The sequence below is a fragment of the Rhopalosiphum padi genome, chromosome 1 (genome assembly GCF_020882245.1).
Source record: "Rhopalosiphum padi isolate XX-2018 chromosome 1, ASM2088224v1, whole genome shotgun sequence".
Lineage (NCBI taxonomy): Eukaryota > Metazoa > Arthropoda > Insecta > Hemiptera > Aphididae > Rhopalosiphum > Rhopalosiphum padi.
In genome coordinates, this window is record NC_083597.1 from 37,615,270 (window position 1) to 37,637,992 (window position 22,723).

Below are 22,723 nucleotides of genomic sequence, written 5' to 3' on the forward strand. Positions count from 1 at the left end.
GAAGTAGGCGGTGGCTTTGACGTTCAAGTGGAATCCGATGATCGTCGTCGATGTACCTATACGAAGTAGCAATAGGTAAGTATATTATATCTATACCTATGTATAGTAGCATTCGACGCCAAAGACGAGGGTAAACGACGACAGCAGACGAGGGTGAACGACGACTACTACGGCGACGGTGGTGGTGGAAGAGGCGACAGCTCTCCGTATTTATATATATATATATATATATATATATACATACACCAACGTCCCGCGCGCATAGCTATATAAACGCGCATGATGGGTTGGGCAGTTTGCGCGTACGCGGTGGGGGATGAAATCCGTTTTTGGACCAATGGAGTGGGTGTGTCTGTTGCGCCGGGGATGGGCGGAGCGTCGTCGGCACTAGGGCGGTGGCCGCGGGGTTAAAATGTCCGCGCGCGCGGCGTAAAAACCGTGACTGCCGCCGATCGGCGGGGTTGGAGAAGTGGGGAAAAAACCCGAAAAGGGAAGGAATAATAATAACGATAATAATAGTAATAGTAATAATAATAATAATAATAATACGGCGGCCCGCTTAAGTGCTCCGACACCGCAAACCGTAGTCGTCTCGTCAGTTAGTACAACCACCCGACCGCTCAGCGACGACAATCGCGCGCGTACCGTCGTCGTACACACACGCACGCACTCAATCGCTCGGTCGATTTACGCACCGATCGCCGTATCCGATATCCGTTGTCGGCCTGCGACGACGATATACGCGAGTGTGTTGCAGCTGATGAAGATTTATTACACGCGAGTAAAATAATAATAAATAATAACAGCCGGCGGATAAAACGGACTCGTTATAATAATAATAACACTATAAAAAACAAAAAATCCACGTTGACGCGGAGTAGTGCGTACTGTTAATAATATATTAAAAATTAATAAACATCGTGCCGGCAACACGTGCAGCGAGAGTTTAGGTAGGCGACTCTACGACTGCAATAACACACACGACTTCGGGTGTTGGAGTAACGGATTTTTCGTTAGTTTCCGATCACACACACACACTCGGTACCGCGAAACGTTTCGGTTTCCGTCACACACTTCCGTCGGTTCCGGCGCGGATATCCGCGACTGTTGCACCGACCGCGGCATGTCCGAGTCTCCGCGCATCGACGTGACCGGCAACGACGACGACGACGAGCTGTGCTGCAACAACGACCGGGGATCGGCCACCGGCGCCGCCAGTAACGGCCCGATAACGGCCGCCTGCAAGACGATGATGATGGCCACTGCTGCGGCTGCAGCTGCGATGACGGCTGGTAACGGAGGTGGTGGCGGTGGCGGCGGCGGCGGCGGCGGTCGCGAATCGCCGGCCGTCAAGTCGGCCGCACCGCCGTACACGTCGTTTTCCATTTCGAGCATACTCAGCAAAGACAAACCCGGCGGCACCGGAAAACAACACTGCAGATCCGCGGGCGCCGCCGTGTCACCGGCCACTGCGGCGGCCGCGGCGGCTGCAGCGGCCACGTTTGACGTCACCGCTCATCTGGCGGCCGCAGCCGACCACGCAATGTTATCCAGGTGAGTCCAATGCGTTGTTTCCGGTACTGCTATAGTGCTTATACACAATAACTATTAAAGGGCTCAGTGGATAGTATATAATGTTATTAATATTGAAATTGTGGACATTATTTTGTTCACAAGTGTTTTTTTTTTGTAACTAAATATTATCACATTGTACATAACACTTAAATTACTGTAACAATAAAATGCATTCTCGCAAAAATGTAAGTAAGTTAACACTTATTTAACCACTGACCCCTTGAATTATTGTAGTACCTATATATTTATCAAATATATAGTGATGTGGTGTGATCAAATTATCGTTCGTTTTTGTCGTTTAATATATGTTATACTGCAATCTATTTTCCAATGTATAGGGCCTGGGTTTGATACTTATTGGTTATATACCCATCCACCATTAAATAGGTATACTTATTTTTATTAATTAAACAACTGATAAATTATCTAATGAAAAAATATATTGTTAAATTATAATACTGAATATCTATATAATATCATTAAAGTTATATTTTTCCAAATTTAGTAGGTATTTGATAAATAATATATACAGAAAAATATTTAAAAAAATCAGGAAGTCCCGTAATATTTGAAGTATTTAAAACAAAATTGTTCATGATTCTCTAAATTTTTCTTTTTACTCTACTGATACTGAGGTGGTATTTTGTTTCAGACATAACTTTTAATATGCCGTCACTTTTTTTTATTTTTTATAAATTTAAATATACATAATATGCGGATTTATTTGATCGGGGTTAATTATTAATTTTAACTAAATGGCCAAGATTATATTAATGATAAAAATATTTAATACTTATTGATATTGTCGTCGACATCAAGATGATGATAAAATGTGAAAATTAATAAAATGTTCTGAGAACACGCGTGTCTGGTAACAACATGATACATTATACTATTTTCGCACGAATAGGTATTATAAAGTATTACATACCTAATTTTTTTTTTATTGTTTATCTTTAAATGTAATATTATTCACTACAAAAAGTTAAAATGATGCGACTAAATAAAATGTTAAGCTGACATTGGACTTTTAAATATATGTACTTACTCCAGTGGCGCAACCAAAGGGGCGCAAAAAGGTCTTTAGCACACCCAAGTTGAAATTTAGCACCCCTTGTTTTTTAAACCTAACTATTGTTATTTTAAAGAAATACCATCAATCGGTAAACGGTCAACAGTTTTAGCACCCTCCGTTTTAGAGGTCTAGTTGCGCTTATGACTTACTCTGGGACGTGCCTCACCAGGTGCCCTTAGTTCAAGCCTGAACATATTATACTCTGCAACTTACCACAAGGGTAGAGGGTGGAAGGAAGAATATTCATTTATAATTCTTAATTTTTTTATTTCTCACTTAAAGGTATAATACTTGCTCGAAATAAAATTTAATTTGTGTGTCAAAACTTAAAACCATATGTTAATTACTGATTAATTTTTTTTTTCGTATGCAGTTGATGTTTAATTATTATATAGTTATTATATTCATTTATCATTCTTAACAAAATTCTAATAATTTTTTGACACTATTGGTTTTCTAACATTCTATAATATTGTAGGAAATAATATCAAGTCAACTGTGAAGTAAAAGTGATCCTCAAAATAGAAAATTGATCTATATTATATACACTTTTAAAATTAAATTTTCTCTAAGTTGGTTTTCGTATTTTCTTCACTCATAAAACTATTTTATAACAATGTTTATATTAATGGTATTTTTGTCGTTTACGCATGACTGTATAAGAAATGTTTTAAATTCATTTTTTTTTGTCATGTGCCATTTTTTGTTAGTTTATCTACTTTTTCTTTCCCTTCAATTTTCAATCTTATCGTGTACAGTTAGTTACCAAACAGTTGTGTTTTCAATTTTTAATTTCGGGCAACTTTTTTTATTTATTGAAATAGTTTCTACATAACCTATCAATGTAATATGTGAGTTATTTCTGATTATATTGAAAACAAAATTAAATAGTAATAATTGATCTTAATGTAAGCATATCATAATTGCAGTATTCATAAAGACTTTCATCAGAAGAATATAGGTACTTCTTAACATATTAATATATTTAATATATAATAGTCATAGCCATTATATAGACATAATAGGCGTGTATATAGTAGTCCCTATATATAATCATTTTTATTTTTACTCTAACAATAAAACAACTGTATAACCAGAATGCATAATATATGTATATTTACAGCAGTAATATGAGTTATTGTTTATACCACGTAGATATATTAATGAAATATTAATATTCTTATAACCTATTTAATATTAATATAGTAAATTAATTATTATGATAATAAATTACGTTGTATGGAATATTTACTGTCATTACCATTTTTCAAAATTTGTTTTTTTACTAATTAGAAATCTATACAAATACAACTATTTCTAATTAATCATTAAAATCGTATACACTGTAAATTTAGGAATATCGTATTGATTGGTAGTTATACATACATTTTAGCTCTTAATTTTCTCAAGCATAATATTTATACCTATAGTAAACTTTAAAATATATTATAGTATTTCAAATTCAAAATTTAAATAATCTTAAATATATTTGCTTAACAAAACAACCTTACCTTACAGCCTACTCAGTTATTAGGTGTACTTATAATATGTGTACCTACATCATAATGACTATAAGCTACTTATGCTGTAAATGTGTTTTTGTATGTATATAGGTAAGAGGTATGTCTTATTATATTTGTATCGTCAATAAATATATATTTCTACTACTATTATAGAGCTTATAATTATCATTGATAATAATGCTGTTACATTTTATTTTTTAGTTAGGAGAGGTACAACAATTTGTACAACTTCGGATTACATACAAACGCGAATAAATATTAATAACATTAAAGGAAATTTGAACAATTACATTTTTTATGTGAAAATTAAACTAATATTGTTATGCTGGAAGTTCATTCCACCGAGTAGGTATAATATAATATTATATAGGTAGGCACCGTAATATTATACCTACTCATAATCACGATAAAATCTGCTTACAATCTAAAATGAAAACGTTCAATTGAGTTTAGTAAAAATAAAAAAAAAATAATAATTAATAAACAAATAAATAGTCTATTATGTCGTAATGTCCCATTTAAGATCTATTATAATAAACGTATGGGTATATAATATATTAATATGTTGTTCGGTATAATATGTGTGTATGTTTTTGTAAAATAAGCGGCGCGAGTCGGCGGATTCTCCTCGCCACACACATTGCGGCGACACGCCACCCCACATGTGTAGGTATACGCGAATAATAATAAATAATTGTACTGGCACAACAAAAAGATTAAAAATCTACTAAAACGTTTTCCTATTTCTTTTGTGACAAACGTCCCAATTGTTTTAGTCAAGAATTGTTGTTGTTTTTTTTTTTAACATTTATAATACATATATATACCTATATATTTATAGATTGGTACCTATATATATATATATATAAATTCATACTGGTATATAAATTGCTCTCTTAACTCTTTTTTATTATTCACTTTTTATTATTATTATTATTATTATTTTAAAACGACCCTCTTAATTACACGAAAAACGCTGCTTGAGCACTCAATAGAACGCCCGGTCCATCACAAAAGACGATTGAAAACGGACCCCTTTTCTCTTTTCTGCACAAAAAAAATATAATAATAATACGAACGAGCTATTCCGCTGCCTGTCTGCTCGATTGATATCCAGTTTCCTACTGTATACAAACAAACACACACACACACACACACACATCACATCATATTATATTATTATACTTATTTAAAACATTGCCCCGTCACGCCGATTTTGTTAATTACAATCGACCGGGCAATGCACCGGCCACCGATTTAGATGTTTTTGTTTGTTTAAAACGGGATATACAGCACGAGACCGTATTTTACATTATCGCATTATAATGATTGTGGAACACCCAACGAGCTGTTTTTCAGTGCATTGAAAAATATACGGTGGTGGGCGATGAGAAGATCTTTTAGAAGTACTGATAATTATAAATAAAAAATAAAACGGCACGTTTAATAATTTAACTTGTGAAAATTTGAGTATTAAATCCGTCGTATCATTCATTGTGCTAATGTGTAATATACTAATATTTATATTATGCATTTATTCCTATAGTATTATGTTGCATTAATTTATAACCATATGTTTTCCCGATCGTTCAAAACGTATCGTCATTCGTTGTATGATAAATTATAAGATTATATAATTATTATTAAATTTTAACGGTAGTTTTACACTTATTGATACTTACCCCTTCATATAATATAAGTATTAATAAAATATAAACTGAGACTAGTGTTATTTTACATAAATACATAAATAAAACTAATTCACCTATCATATTATCAATTATCATAATTCTCAAAATTGTATATTTTTATTATTTGTTTTATCGACTAAAGTTTGGTTGAGTCCTTTGGAGTAACTAGTGCTTACAAAGATTAATACCTAAAAAATCAATATTATAAATTATATATATCCAAAATTAGAATTGAGCAATTAAAGAGTGCTTTAAAAAAAAACTTTAATATATTTAAATAAACTGAATTAAAATTAAAAATTGTAATTTGGAAACGATTATTCTTAAACAATGTATTATTTATTATTCACTTACATATTATATTTATATTTTTTTTATTTTTTACTCATAAAATCATATTAGTTTGTTTTATAGGTTACAAAAAAAGTAATGAATATAATTTATAAATAGAACGTAGTATTACTCATAGTAATAAAATATTTTTATTTTACACAAGTTTTATTAATTATTAGCCAATTCAAAATAATATGTAAATATTTTTGATTCATAATGTAATAAATGAATGAAATCATTTTGTCATCTCAATTATAATTTCTAAAGCTGAAAGTGATAATAAGAATTTAAACAGTAAATATATAAACACCTATATATATAATAAGCACCTATAATATTATCTAATGGATTATGGATAATGTAATTTATAAAGTGTACTAATAGAAAATAAAGGGGATAATACATACCTACTACTATTATTATTGTGTCATAAATAATATTAAGGAAAAAAAATATTATTACGTTTATGAACTTTATATAATTTACTTAATTTGTCTTTTGCTGTTTGGAAATGAAAAATGTATAAAACAATTCGTTAAATGCATATATATTATTTATATTCTTCGTCAAAAAAAAAAAACAACTTTGGAAACATTATATTGTTATTGTGGTAAGGTTTATGTCTTAATAGTCTTATCATTCGAAATACTAGGAAAATATATATATTACTGATGGTATCTTTATTAGTCCTATGTTCTTATAAAACATTTTTTATAATTAATTAGACGTAAAAAGCCTTTACATAGGTATATATATAATAACACTATTTTGATATTCGATTAAATATACCACACGCGATAATGTGCAAGTTTTTTTTCCTAAAACGCTGAAGGCGCCTTATACCCGGAAAACACAATAACGGTAATAATGATGATTATATTATATAATAATCGTTATAAAGTTATAATATGTTATAACGAGACTGTAGAGCATACTATTTTTTTGTTTATCATTATTCATTACTATAATATAACTACGACATAATAGTGTTATAATTGCACTGTAAATTAATTCGAATTGCTATTCAAAATCAGTTTAATAAAAACATTTTTGTGTCAGCGTATAGATTATTTACGGGAGAAATGGGGCGAGGAATAACATTATTAATCATTACCTTCATATTTATTTATTTATGAGATACGAGCACGCGCCCAATAGTTAAATAAAGTACAGTCGTGGTTTGTGTTGAAGTAATTATATACAAATATTAACAAATCATATAAAATATTAAATAAGGATCAAAACGAAATTAAATAAGGGTTTCTCATCGGCAAGTTTCGTACGATGCGGCTAAATGGCTCGTTTACTAAATAATTAGCGGAATACAGAGGTATATATTATATTATAAGAGATGGGTTAGTTTGGATATAGTGTTTCTGATTGGTACTTTAAAATTGATGAGAGAAATAAGGGATGAGGGTAATCAATGTAACTTACAGCAGAGATGAGTTTTCGGAGAAACGAAAGCGTCGAGAGCATGATGACTTCTATTGCTATATGGGGTGTTAAAATTTGAGCTATATATTATAATAACCACAGTAGCGAATAAAAGATTACGCCCCGTAATACCGTCCGCGGTTTGCGAACTGCTAATATTTTATTTTATCATATTTCCGGCGTGAAAATTTTGCGAAGACGAAAGGGAGGGTGGTAGAGGGTTGGAACGAGAGAGAGAGAGAGAGAGAGAGTGCAGCGAACTGCAGAGAACGAATACGATAATATAATAATAATAATATTATATAAAACACTATATATTATGATGGGCGATACGCGCGCGGTTCGGCAGCGGGCGAGGTGCGGCGCGCAATCATAACTATCAATTACCGCTAATGCATTTGTCAGTAAAGCCGGACGCGCCCGATATAATTGGCAAACGGCAGCGGTGGCGGCGGCGGCAGCCATTTGTGACGGCGATAAATTCCACCGTGCTTTGGGCGGCGGCGGCACGGGAATAGCGGGTATAACGAGTCGGGTTGCGGTAGGGAGGTGGCAAACAGCGCGAACGGGGGGTGCGTGCTGCAGGCGTGTTCGCCAGGAATTCGTCGATAACCCTCCGGGACACCCCTGCAGTAGCACCGTAAATATATATATATAGATGTATTATTCCGACCGACGGACAAACCCATTCGATTCGTTCCCGTTCCACCCACATGCCCACATCCTTCAACCCCCCCCCCCTGGACGCATGTCTTCCCGGTGTTATATTTATATATACGAACAAATAACACACACACATTGCGCTGCTCTATATGTGGCGATATATTATCATATATACATTGTAATATAATGTATATATTCCCGGGAATCGCCTATATATAACAGGTATTATCTATATGTATATATTATAATACGTGTATGATATATATATATATATATATCGCGCGGTTAGGTATCACGATTATAGTATATTACATACACCTTTGACGGCCAATCGTATTATGGCAATCGACTTGTGCGTGTATATATTGTATAGGTTATAATGATAATGTTATAGTATAGTGTACGGTCGGGGTAGGTACATAGGTACATCGCAATTAGTAGCAGTGCATCGCGCTCCGATAGTATATTATGTATGTGCATCAGGGGTGGCGAACCTTTTTTGGGTCGAGTGCCAAATTTTCCCAATCATGGTTTTGAAAGTTTATCACGTGCCCAAAGGAAATTAAATTTTCCAAAGATAAAAATAAAGTTACTGATCTATTATTATATTATTTTATTAAGCACACCTTTTTCTATAACTATAATTTTTAAAATGTTTACAATTTGTTTCTTTGAATTTCTTATAACAGTTAAAACAAAAACTTTATAAATAGCATAATTTTTAATAAATTCAATTTTTTCTCTTGCCATTGAAATTTAATCAACGCAGGTTCGCCACTCTTGATATATATTATTATATCATAATATTATCATGTTATTATTCGTGTGATTTATGACTGTAGCCCGCTTCGATGACCGCGACGACGACGTCGTCACGTTTTTGGCGTTTTCCACGTCAGCCGTCCGTTTTGCGGGAAAGTATCGATTGAGCGTATACAAAAGTATAAAACGATAAAGCTCTACCTATGTAATGGCGGAAATTTCGGCGGCCGATCGACGCGAATATTATATCAGTCTATTATCATAGGTACTATATACAACCGTCACTGTATAATAATGACATGACCACGATGATGGTTATTATACCGCCACGACGTGACGGCTCGCACCTCGACGTTGTCATAATCCAATCACAAAAAGTGTGTATAGGTTACCTATAATGGCTATCATTGCGTCCTCCTATTATATATTATACATCCATTATTGCTCTGCGTTATGGCTGCTGTATATGACTATTATTTGCACCGATTCCTCACACATTATTTTTGTTCATCCGGACAATAATATTATAACGTTTGATACACATAATCGTTCGAATCACGCGTTTTCCTAATCGAAAATAATAGAATGTCGGCTTTAGCCGATGACTGCGATGTATAGGTACGATAGATATTGTTTTTGGTGCGGGCTTGTAGATATATTATGAAACGGCGTGGACGTGGTTTTCGTTGTTTTAAAATCGGGAAATATTTGAAAACACACGCCTATCTCTAAAAAGAATTATCAACCAGACGACATTATTAGGTATACGATAATAGATAAATCATAAATTGTGTATTTTGGTGATAGACTAAATAAGAGTATTGAAAAATAAGCTTATCATTTACATAAATCCGGTGCATATGTTATCGTCGAAAATATTATTATCGCTTACAATAAAATATAATTATACGTCTCGTTAACAACAAGAAGCGACTAAGTAGGTTAGGTAGTCAAAAAAATGTGACCTTATACCACAATGTATACATTATATTAATATGTAAGTTATTACTTTTTAATTTTACTTGTATTATTATTGTAGCATATTTTACGTAAATATAACTAATATTATATTTATTTACGATGGACGGAAAAATTGTGTGTATTATTGTTTTATCATACTTTTTTTTTTTAACTTTACATTCCAGCGAATTTATTTTTAACAAATCGATATACCCAGAACACAGACTAAAACAGCAGTAAAATGGATTAAAATACATTTACGAGTACGCTTGAAAAAAAATGTATTTATCTACTGTATTATAATAAAACGCGTATAACCGTAATATAACTTTAAATTTTAAAGCACACACGTAGGTAAATGCGTACTTTAACGTTTAAATGTATACAATATATTACACGCACGCAAGTACGTAACATTTTATATATAAATATATATTAGTGGTTATAAATACATTATACATCCCGGCCGGTATAGATACTCATCCATTAATAATAAAAACCGTCGTACACGATGGTAATTCAACCTGAATGATTACGCGTTTTATAATTCAAAAGTATAAATACAATTTTTATTACTGTTTTAAAAATGTTTCAAATATTAATTTTTTCATATTATATATTGTTTGAACTCCTTCAAATCATATCATATTATATAAATGAGTTAAAAACAATGATATCATAGTTTAATGACAGTTTTAATTTTATATAATATACAGAATATACAAATAAAAGTTTTAATAATAATTATAATCGCTTAAAATGCTGTATAAGTAATCCCGATTTACTCATTACGTTTGAATAATATTATAAGCATTAGCTATTGTTACAACTTACAAATAATTACAATTAATGGTTTTTGTGTGTAATATTATTTCGTCCAATAGATTTAAAATGAAAAATAAAACGCGCAGTGGAACGAGTTAATTGCATATAGGTTTGGTACCTATAGCCATTATATAATGTGCGCAAATAACATTACGCTCGTTATTAATTTAATCAAGTGAAACGTACATGTTTAATACGACTGATCAATAAACATAACCCTGTTCGGGATTATATATTTATATATACCAATATAGATATATGGTCTAATAGTTATAAACCATATAAACCTCTTGTACCTATGATAATTTACTTTATTCATCGGATGTCGTGTGTTATTCGGCCGCCGTTAAAATCAACTTTGTTTTTCATTCGAAAAACCCACGCAGAACAAGGAAAATCGTCTTATAACACTTATTAATTATTCCATTAAATCTGCAAGTGTCTTGATTTTGATAAGTTTGGCAGTAGGCACAGGGCATAATCTTCCGAACCGGTGACAGCAGCAATAGCAATAATCGTTATGAGCTGGAAACCTCGGAGACAGTTCAACGATTTTCTCGGGAAAAATAAAACGAACGTCGAACGCGGTGCAGCAGTCGCGGCGACCACATATAAATGTCTATTTTTTTTTTTATTTCTATTTTCGTACACCCAGCGAATTTCCCGGCATTTCGATTTCCCCTCGACGAATCCGCGCAGAGTCGTAATAAAGTAGCGGGTAATAAAAATATAACGAGCGACGCCACCACCGCGCTACCGTTGGGATATCGTCGTCATCTCCGGCGGTGAAAATGGCGAGGCGAAAACGGTCGGAGGAGGGTGTGTCCCGGAGAAGGGCTTGGCGGGGCCAAAGCGCGTTATACGCGTTCGCACAAACTCACACACACACATAACATAAAATGATTATACTCGTATATATATATATATATTTACAAGAGCGAAGACGGTTTAAATGCTTTTAACGGCGCACTGTTTACGGCACACACCGCCGCCGCCCCTACGGTCGTGACGAGGAAAGTTTGTTACGCCCGCGCCAGCGCCATTATCGGACGATTAAATATTAATTTTAAACTAAACTTTACCCAAGTCAAAACTGTTTAGCTTAAAGTTTCAACAAACACGCGCACACACGGTGCTTTATAATATTATGGCAGTGGTGGTTCGTATAATGTTCTTCCGGGTATGATGATAATAATAATAACATTATTATTCCTGTATATAAACGGCGTGGATGATGAGTTGTAGCGTTGTAGAGTGGATCCTGCAGGATTTAGGACACCGAACAGGAGAGGACGTCGTTTGTATACTTATATCTATCGTATTAATATGTACACATACACGACTACAGTCACATATAATAACATACTATTATTATTTATGCTGTATATGTATTTTGTAGGACGTATACTATGATGGTGCATGTGTATACATATACGATATTTATACTATATATTATATATAATAGGAATGCCAATTATTGAATAATATAACGTAGTCAACGTAATAGTATATATACAAACTATGACGAAAAATGATAATATGTTCTATGAAACAACAATATTAATATTCCTCCACTACTGATAATCGGACAACTGTTATTCTTATTTTTAAATAACAGATGTCATTATGTACCTTTTTATTGTGACTATTAAAATGTTTTTTCGTTAATCGCCAAGTGTATATTGATTGCTCTATCTTAACTCAAGTGGTTTATAAAATAATCTTCTCTTAGGCAAATGCAACTTTCATGTCAATTTACTTTTTTTCAATTATAACAGTGGCATCGGAACGTATAATATAAATACATAATATACCTACGTCAAAACGCATGCCTACCATATAATAAATGGTAGTTTATAAAATAATATCTCGTATGTACGTCCCTCTTTGTTTACTGTACAGTAATAGTAATACTTTCTATAATATACATATTGTATGCGTCTCATCGCAACTTAAATATGTATGTGTAAGTACCTACGTTAAATGCACTATCGGCTGTACACATTTTGTTAAAATCGCATAAATAGTTAATCCATACACGCACGGTCTGAATAACAAGATGAACCTCTCTCCCATTCTATTATTATTGACTGAAAAACGCCTGACGAGGAATATGGATGTTTGCTCGTCGAAAGCCGTATTAGTATTAAACAAGTGTAACGACGAGTTAAGTGTTTAATATAAATATTAAATGCGCCTCAAAGCCTAAAAGCGAAGAACCATTCCAAACTCATTGTATTTTTTACCGAGAATAGCAGCTTAAAATGGAAGCACAGTAAAAAGCTTTAAAAACAAACCACATATATTTTTAAACATGCTTATAAGTACTTTCTATAGAGTTACGTATTTTTTTAAGGGAAATAATAATTATTAAATTATACATCTGCAGTGTTGTGTAAATTTGTAGGTATAAATTCTTAAGCCAATGCCTTACCATTGTTTTTTTTTTGTATAAATGAAATGCCAAAGATGGTCATTATTAATACCATTCACTTCAAAGAACTATTATATCACATTACCAATATACAAAATGTACTAATATATATTTGTGAAAAAAAGCAATAATAAAATATGTTTTGGTTTTTATTATTACACCACATGATTTAATATTTAAAATATCTTAGTTTAACTACCTTGTATAATTTTGTTCATTTTAGGTCTTATTACATTTATACATTTTTTAATATTTTAAATAACTATAAAAGGAAAAATTAAAATGTTTGAAAAAAATAATTAGTTAAACAATTATATACAATATCTTAGGTACTTAATAAAACAATAAAATATATATGTTTAAAGTTTAAGTTTAAATAAAAAATTATATATTATCTGTTTTTTCTATTATTAGTGTTTTCGCTACTATATTAATTTAACTACAACCCTAAGTCCCTAACTAACTGAATTTTTTATTTATGCGATGAAACAAGTTATTGCAGCTGATAATTATCTAGTGTATCACTTGATCGAAAACTATCAGAAAATATATTGTAAATTATATTAAATCGTTTCCTTCGATGTTGTTGCACTCACATATATAATATTCGTTCGTTTTCCTATTACAGACTGGGCTTGATGAGCCATTTCGGAGCACTGGCTGCAGCAGCTTCGGGCCGGAGTCCGTTCATGCTGTATCCGGGCGTAGGCATCGCGGGCACTACAGCCAGCGCATTGGACAAACACTGGTACTCCGCGTGGTCGCAGCCTTTGTCGGCCGCCATCAGTCCTACCGGTAAGTAACATGATTCACATTGTCATTTTCAAACTTCCAATTTAAAAGAGGATTCGATACAGATATTTTTATACTTGATAAAAGGTTTATTTACATTTTTTAGTTTACAATCAATTTTACATATTTCGTATTTACTCACAGTAATGATCACTTACCCCAAACTTACGCGTTTTATGAGCTCCGCTAAAAATTTAATTTATGTATATATATATATATATTATATTTTTCATTTTTATAAAATAAACGAATAATTTTATTTCAATTAAACGTTTTTTGTAAAATTGATTACTATATATTTTATTAGCGAAGCAATAAGGTTATAATATAAATATAATTTTGCGAAGAAAAAAAGTTTCTGATAAAAAAAAATAAAACTTGCTTAGCGACTACGCGTTTATATATCGTTTACATCGTTCATTATTAATAAAAACAAAGATTAACAAAATATATTAATGATCGATTAAGAATTGAATTGTTTATTGTAAAGAATAGAAGATTGTTCTTACAACATTTTTTTTTCATTGTCAAATTAATATTTTATTGACAGGCACAGTGAAAATGTATAATTATTGAAATTTATCATTTTCAAATCATATATAGAATCTATCGTGTATACTTATGATAATATTATGTTATTATTAATTAATACCTATTATGTTATGTTGTACTTGCGTATACGCATGGCATCGTAAACACGTGTGGTTGAAATCCGATAGGTAAACGTGGTATATACAAAGGTATTACCTAGCTATATCGGCGATACCGTACCTCCACCGCTCGTGGCCCCCGCGTTAAATGCAACGATATTGCCGGCGACGTATAATTTTTGTCGTACCTATAATACCGTCGTCATTTGTACGGATACGCGATCTACGGGCGCGTTCGGAGTAATAGGACGCAATTTGGGTCGATTCGGACACGCGACCTGGTCGAACGCACATCGCGCGGTGGCGGCGGCGACACATTTAAGTGCTCACTCGTACTAACTGTACACGAACACTCACACACGCGCGCACACACACACACACACATACACACATACGCGATGCACGTGATATATGTTATTATATAATGATATACATAACCTAACCTGTGAATTTCGTCCGGAGTAGGCATTTTTTACACGCACGGCGCACGGGCCGATGGATATATTATTTTTTTCGATCATATTCCGAGGGGTATACCTTTATTATATAAAATATATTGCGCAGTGACAGTTATTATAATATATTCGTCGATCCGGCGGAATATCTTTTTTTTTTCCATACCGATTACTTGGTTAATTCCGTGTTCGTACACACACACACACACATTCGACTATCCGAATGACCACGGTTTAATCGGCACGCACAGCCGCCGCATGCAATCATACTTGCCGACCGCCCCGCCGTGATATGCACATATAATATATATAGTATGTAAATTATAATATATGTCATAATATATGACGGCATAAATCGCACAGCGACGAAAGGCTTCGTGAATACCTTCAAAGGCTTCGTTTTAAACTGCCACCGCCGCCTCAACGGCTATACGGCTTCTGCACGTTTTAGATCGTCCCGGCGCGGCGACGGCAATAACGCACACAGGAACACACGCAAGTGACAAAGCTATATAAAATGCGCTCGTCAACGTATTATTGACATTTTAATATCATCACACTACAGGGTGTTCCGCGAGTGCAGTGACGGACGTGACGAACCGTCCGCAGCATATATTACTAAAGTCGAGCAGATGTGCAACTATAAATAGTGCTCAGCTCAGAGGATTTTAAACTGGCGGTCGGGACCACCTCGCCCGGAGGTCTCCCCATGTATGATAACATTTTTAGTGTCACCATTACGTGCCCTATGCGAGTACCCGCTAATAAAATAATTTCAGGCGAAAAAATCGAATCTGACGGTGAAGCAGGTCGCTATGAGAAAAAAATAAGAAACGTCGCACTATGTAATAATATTATATCGTCTATATGACTCATATACATTATTGTGTTGACAAATTATAGGATATGATAGTTATCATAAAATAATACGAAAAGTATTGCCCCCCCCCCCCCCCCCCCAAAAAAAAAATCCCAAATCTTCCACTGCTACACAGTAAAGTGTACAGTGAATATGATAGTGTTATATTTTGGAGTAAAAACCGCGGCAGAAGGACCGCCATTTTCGTGACACCGCGAACAATCCAATTAAATTATTATTATCGAGCACATCCTGTATATTATTTATAATACTATATAATAGTACACGCGTATCGTATATTGTTGTGCGTATTATATTCTATTGTTTCGACATGACATGACACAATACTTGGCTGTAGTATTTTACCCCCTCGTCGAACACACACATGTATAGTATTAATATAACCGTTTCATTAGCCTAATCGACCTGTATCTGTGACACTCGATATTTAAACGTCCGTAATCGGCTGTATATGCGCGCGTTCCGTTCACATTACGCAATTATATATTCACTGTATTATTATTACAATATCATACGAAATAATATGTACATGTCGTATTTTCAATCACAATTATATATATATATACATATAATATTATATATTATATTGACATATTATAATCATAATCGCGTAGCGTTATTGACGCGGAAACGCGCATCCGGTCCGAGGATTTACATAATATAAAACGGATATGGTTATCGTTTTACACATTAAACTTGTAAATAATATTATATCCAGTGGAATAACTAGAATTTCGATTGCCTGTGGCAAAATAATCCAGCCGTCATGACACCATATCGATACGCCACTGATTATATCAAACATACAAACATGTATGTTAATAAATGATGTAAATAAACTAGGTATGAGTTCACGAATAAGGACGGACATATTATCTTCTATACCCAATGGCTAATAATATGTCATTTTTGCACTTATCGTGAAATACATTTACAAATAATATTTATCGTGGTCGAGTGAGGTAATTATCTTCCTAGATATATGTATATATTTACCTAATCAGGTACGTGAATGATATTCAGAATAATAACCATTATCAATAGCTATAAGGAGATAAATAATGTCCATTTATCACAAGTCTGTTTAGATTATGAGTTAATAAAAGTCATACATATTTAAAATGTATTATTCCTATTATTAAAGTATAGAAAACACAAAATAAATTAAATAGATACATGTTATAAATTATTATAGTTTAAAGATTGTATAAAATTTAAAACGAATTTCTTTTATAATTTAGTTTTCTTCGATATAGTTGAGTACTTAGGCATTGGTGTATCTACTTACACAATTTTATTATCTATCTCGAACTTTTTTTCCAGCACTTTTTAGCTCACCATTTTAAGAAAGTCATTTGTTATCATACTCTTTATAAATTATAAGACACACATAATAATTGCCAATTATGTAGTGAGTGTATTTAGTTACTTTCCAAATCTTGAATGTTTTCACTAACCATGTTAGAAATCGACCACTCCATCGTTATGACATGCAATCATAATATTATATGGCTTGGACTCCTATGTATTAATATTCTTAAAAGATAATTATTTATTATAATATATAACATAATGTTGCTTACTATTCGTTACAACTTATAATTTTTTTATTTGTTTGTTACAATTAAAACGCTGTGTTGCGTATATAATTGTGTTGTTATATATCAAAATAATTGTTTTGTAACCATTGTGGTTACTAAAATCTAGACAGTCTTAGCTCAGAATCATTTTTCTTCGTTCATTATTTGAATTCAAATAATTTAACAAAATCCTTAAAAGTGATTTACTCAGTAACAAGTTTTACTCGACACCTACTGTACAGCAGAGCGGTATACCACTTGCCAACGTTATATTTTTTAAATTTGTTTTAAATTGCTGTTGTTCGTATACAACTATAACTACCGTTGAGGATTACACATTGCATACTTTAGTTTAAACGCGATATTCGACCTGCTTATACTTAGTAATAATACGATGTGTAGTACAATATATATATACATTGTACTTAAGTCATTTTAAGTTGCCTAAACCCGAAGTTCTTGAATCGCGCAATAACAACGGTTGTATGTACCTACTTATGATATATGTGTCTACGAAACCTTTCTTAGTAAACCATTAAATGGAGAAACCATCCAAGTGATTTTGAAATCATGGTTGTATAAGTCTATGCAAACACGCGTAGCCAAATATTCAAATATAAGACATACACAACACAATTTTTTTTAAATTTATTACTTTATTAGGTATTATTAATAAGTGATTTTGATTAAATTTTCTACGATATCCAAATAATAATTGCAATACAGTTGCATAACATCATTAACATATTATATTATGTATTATGTGTTAAATTGTTTTTGTTTAATATCGTAACATTACTGTAATATGTATCTGTGTATTTCAGTAATAATTTTAATATCGCAAATATATTGCATAGATGCATATGTAGATACCAGCTGGTACCTATATTATAGGTTAAAAGTTTGACAACATTTGACTTCACAGTAATAATACTAATAATAGTTATTATTTATACAACTGCTAGTTGCGTATAATATATGTATAGAAAAGCGAAAAGTGATTGTTAAATAATAACGATTATATTATTATTAAACAGAATAATATTTTATTTTTAATAACAAGACCACGAGTCCACGTGGCTATTATAATATACGATATATTTGTTTTATGTGTGGCTATATAGCTATCAAATATTTAAGTTCCCCTAATATTTGTTAGGTTCTCTGCCTACTCGCATTTAGTCTCGGCGAGGACTTAGCTTTCGGAGAGCTTATATTGTATTATTCCGACGAAGTATTACTGCATCAGTTCTTTATACTGTGTAAACACCGATCGTGCCTACATATACATATCGTAAAGTACACGGACACGCAAACTGCTGTTTATCTACTGTGAAAACCTAGCGTGGCCTGCGGGGGATCTTAAAGCTGGTTTTAAGTGCAAATGGCCTCAAGAAAGATAAGAAATAAAACGATTTACTCACGACCCGAGATACCTATAACAGTATATGATAATATTAAATACAATATAATATTTGAATAGATCTTTTGAGGTGGTATTATAGACTAGCAAATAGTCTTTTTATGACACAGGACCGCCATACGGATTTTAAAATATTCACGTATCACACTTCAAAGACTATAACCTTTAAGAATATTGTTGAATGCTTGTATTATTTTATACTTTATAATAATTGTGAAAAAATGATAATTATAAAGATCATAAAATAATATTAAGATCCAAATAATGTAATAAATGTTCATTGCATATAAATGAATAGGCAATTATACCACATATTATGTTCATTAATTTAATATTATTTATCGAATTTATCGGCAATTGAGAATTTTTTTTTTACATACTGCCAGTGAAGTCGTGCCGGGTTTTTTTTTTTTTTGGACAACGAAAACAAAATCCCCGAATGTAAAAACGCCTAAAGAAAGAGTTATAATAATGTACTGTGGTATATAATATATATCTAAATTACCATAGATGCCCGTCGGGTTTGTACTAATACTTATACATATAGTAAGGGGGCGCTAAAATCATATTACATGTTCCCGTAATGCAATGAGATTTTCTCTCTGCACCCAACAACGGTCACCACCCACAAGTGCCCTCTATAGTGCTCATCCGCGTCCCGAGAACACGTCGTATAACTTTTTTTATTTTTTTATGTTCTCAGGCGGTTCGAGCTCGGCGAACGAAGAAAACAGCCGTCCCAGCACTCCGCACAGCGTGGGCGTCAACACTGGCGGCACGTCGTCGCTGGCCGGCCACAGCCCGGACGGATGGTCGACCGGCGAGGACGGCGGTGGCCGCGGCCCCGGGTCGCCGAACAACCAGCGGCGGTTCGTGGGCAACTGCGGCGGAACCGGCGGCGGCCGTTACATGGACCAGTCGGTGAACGTGGCCGTTTCCATGGACGACGACGACGACATGGCAGACGACGGTGCCGACGACGAGGACGCCAGTAAAAAGGACCACGGCGGTTGCGGCGGTGGCGGCGGTGGCGGAAGCGGCGGTGCGGGCGGCAAGCGGAAGAAGAAGACCCGGACGGTGTTCTCCCGGAGCCAAGTGTTCCAGCTCGAGTCGACGTTCGACATCAAGCGGTACCTGTCCAGCTCGGAGAGGGCCGGGCTGGCCGCGTCCCTGCACCTGACCGAGACCCAAGTGAAGATCTGGTTCCAGAACAGGCGGAACAAGTGGAAGCGTCAGGTGGCGGCCGAGATCGAGGCGGCCAACATGGCGCACGCCGCTCAGCGCCTGGTCCGCGTGCCCATCCTGTACCACGAGTCCAACCAGCAGTCGGCCGGCCACCATCACCATCACCACCATCACGGCGGCATAGCCACCTCGGTGGCCGCGGTCGGCGGTGGCGGCGGCGTAGTGGGCAGCGGTAGTGGCGGCGGTGGCGGCAGCGGTGCCCCGACGCCGCCGCACTCGTCCGCGTCCACGCAGGCGTCCGCGTACCAGCCACAGCAGCCGCCGCCCCCGCCGCCGTCGCTGTTCTATCACCATCAGCCGCCGCCGCAGCACCACCACGCCGTCAGCACGTCCACCATCACGCACACCATGTCCACGAGCCCCAACGCGGTGTCCAGAGCGCCACTCACCGGACTCGTCTAATGACATTATCATAGATATAATAATGCATTATGATTTCATCACAGTACGACCCGCCGCCGCTTTCCACATATAATATTATAACTATTATCGCTATGTCGCGCATGTCCGAAATCGCTCGAAACGCCAATTGGCCGCGGTACACTCCTCGGGCGAGACGTGGAATTATAGACGGAGGAAATAAATGGTTTTTGAAAAAAAATAATAAAGTTTGAAAATATTATATTATTAATATTATAATTCTTCGTTTCAGACTTTTTCTCGCGTACATTTCGTATCATTTTTACACGTACACTTTGCGTTCAGATCAAAATTATTAAAACGTTCGTTCATATTCCGTTCGTAATATTATAATTGTGTTGTACATTTGCATAAATAATGAGTCGACTGTACTCGTCGTAGGACCGCCTCGATATTATGATGTTTCATGATGTGATTCGTCGCGACGAAATTGTTAATCGTTATATCGTATATTATTATTATTATTATTATCGTCACGATATTTAGTTGTTTAAGAAGTATTTTTTTTTCTCTCATTCGACTATTGTAAATAACGGGTGTGTACAATTATTATTATTATTATTATTATTATTATCGTTTACGGTCTTGTCATTATTATATATTGTATCAATAATTTATGTACCTAATATGTTTTTTTATAAAAACCGCCGAAATCCGAAACGGCAAACCCGCAGCAGTTATTCGTGTGGACGTTATCGTCGTCGTCGTGTACATAAATAAAATTATAACGTTTTTTTAGAATAGTGACACTCATCTTATTTATTTTATATAGACTAAGATACAGCGTGTAGATACTATTATTATTACTATTATTATTATCATAATTAAATAAGACGAAAATACCATATTGTATATTTGTATGTACCTAACACTATATATGTATATATACACGATCCGGAATTCGGGCCTTGTGTTTTGCCATATATATATATGTTCAATATTCATGTATAATGTATATATATATATATACTATATTATGAAATTATTGTATCATAATAACTAGCTTTTTATTTTTTCAGTTACCAAATATAATTATTATTGCATAGTTCGTCTGTTATTGTTTTGATTTATCGAATATTTTCACTGTTAACTTTTTTTTCAACTATTTTATTTTGAATTAAAATACGGCCGAATTCCGATTGAAAATGTATGTCATATTGCTCTATATATATATATATATATATATTATATAGTGCGATGTTCAATGAATAAAATATTTTACTCGTACGCTAGTTAAAATAAAAATTGTCGTATTTTCTGCCGCGAGTACCCGACGAGGCGACGACTGAACCCTATTACGAATATCCACGCACAGACTTATAAAAGATGAAAAATATTACACCTATATATTATGACGTAATATCATACATAAAAATACACTACACTGTTTAGGTATTTTTACCTGCATCTGATGAAATACGAAAATACAAAACACGTTATCGCTTCATTGGTGAAATTAATCTATGGATTATTATAAAATACTGTTTATTCATTAGGCGTATAAAAACATAAAAAAAATTTAAAAAAACGATAAATATATATGATATTGTTGAACCGCAAATAATATGATCATTTTAGCCTTACCCGTTCATCAAAATGTTGTTGTGCGCTATGGCCGCTACGGGATTTGATAAGTTTCCACACGAAACATAACAAGTAAGCGTTTATATAATATTATTATACATGTTATTACACAAACAAAAATACACCGATATGTTAAATTATTATTATTTTATAATATTATGTGAATTTAACCCATTTATATAATTATAATTATTAGTTATACGGACAGGATTTAATCAAAAATTAGACTTTTTTTTATGAAATATATAAAAATAAATACATTTCATTCACTCCATTTAGGTTGTTAGTCTTAAGTCGTGCGAATAACGCGAGAGGGGAATTTATATTCGTAATAACAGCTATTGTTTAATGTTTCCGTGTAGAAAAGCTTATATATACGGTTGAATATTTTGTATTCGCGTAAGAATCTACGAATA

The 22,723-nt window shown here is 33.7% G+C and overlaps 1 protein-coding gene across 1 annotated transcript; it reads left to right on the forward strand.

Annotated features, from left to right (window-relative positions):
* Positions 1-577: 577 nt before the first annotated feature.
* Positions 578-21,565, forward strand: LOC132917685 (homeobox protein HMX3-like). The gene is made up of 3 exons (XM_060978538.1): positions 578-1,554; positions 13,907-14,073; positions 19,762-21,565. The coding sequence occupies exons 1-3, from the start codon at positions 1,124-1,126 to the stop codon at positions 20,703-20,705; spliced, it is 1,542 nt and encodes a 513-aa protein (XP_060834521.1). The 5' UTR covers positions 578-1,123; the 3' UTR covers positions 20,706-21,565.
* Positions 21,566-22,723: the final 1,158 nt, after the last annotated feature.

What these genes read in the sequence shown, in the direction of transcription:
- LOC132917685 (XM_060978538.1), top strand. Translation starts at nt 1,124, where the DNA reads ATGTCCGAGTCTCCGCGCATCGACGTGACCGGCAACGACGACGACGAC. An exon ending in GACCACGCAATGTTATCCAG is followed by an intron (nt 1,555 to 13,906) that starts GTGAGTCCAATG and finishes TTCCTATTACAG; the next exon opens with ACTGGGCTTGATGAGCCATT. An exon ending in GGCCGCCATCAGTCCTACCG is followed by an intron (nt 14,074 to 19,761) that starts GTAAGTAACATG and finishes TTATGTTCTCAG; the next exon opens with GCGGTTCGAGCTCGGCGAAC.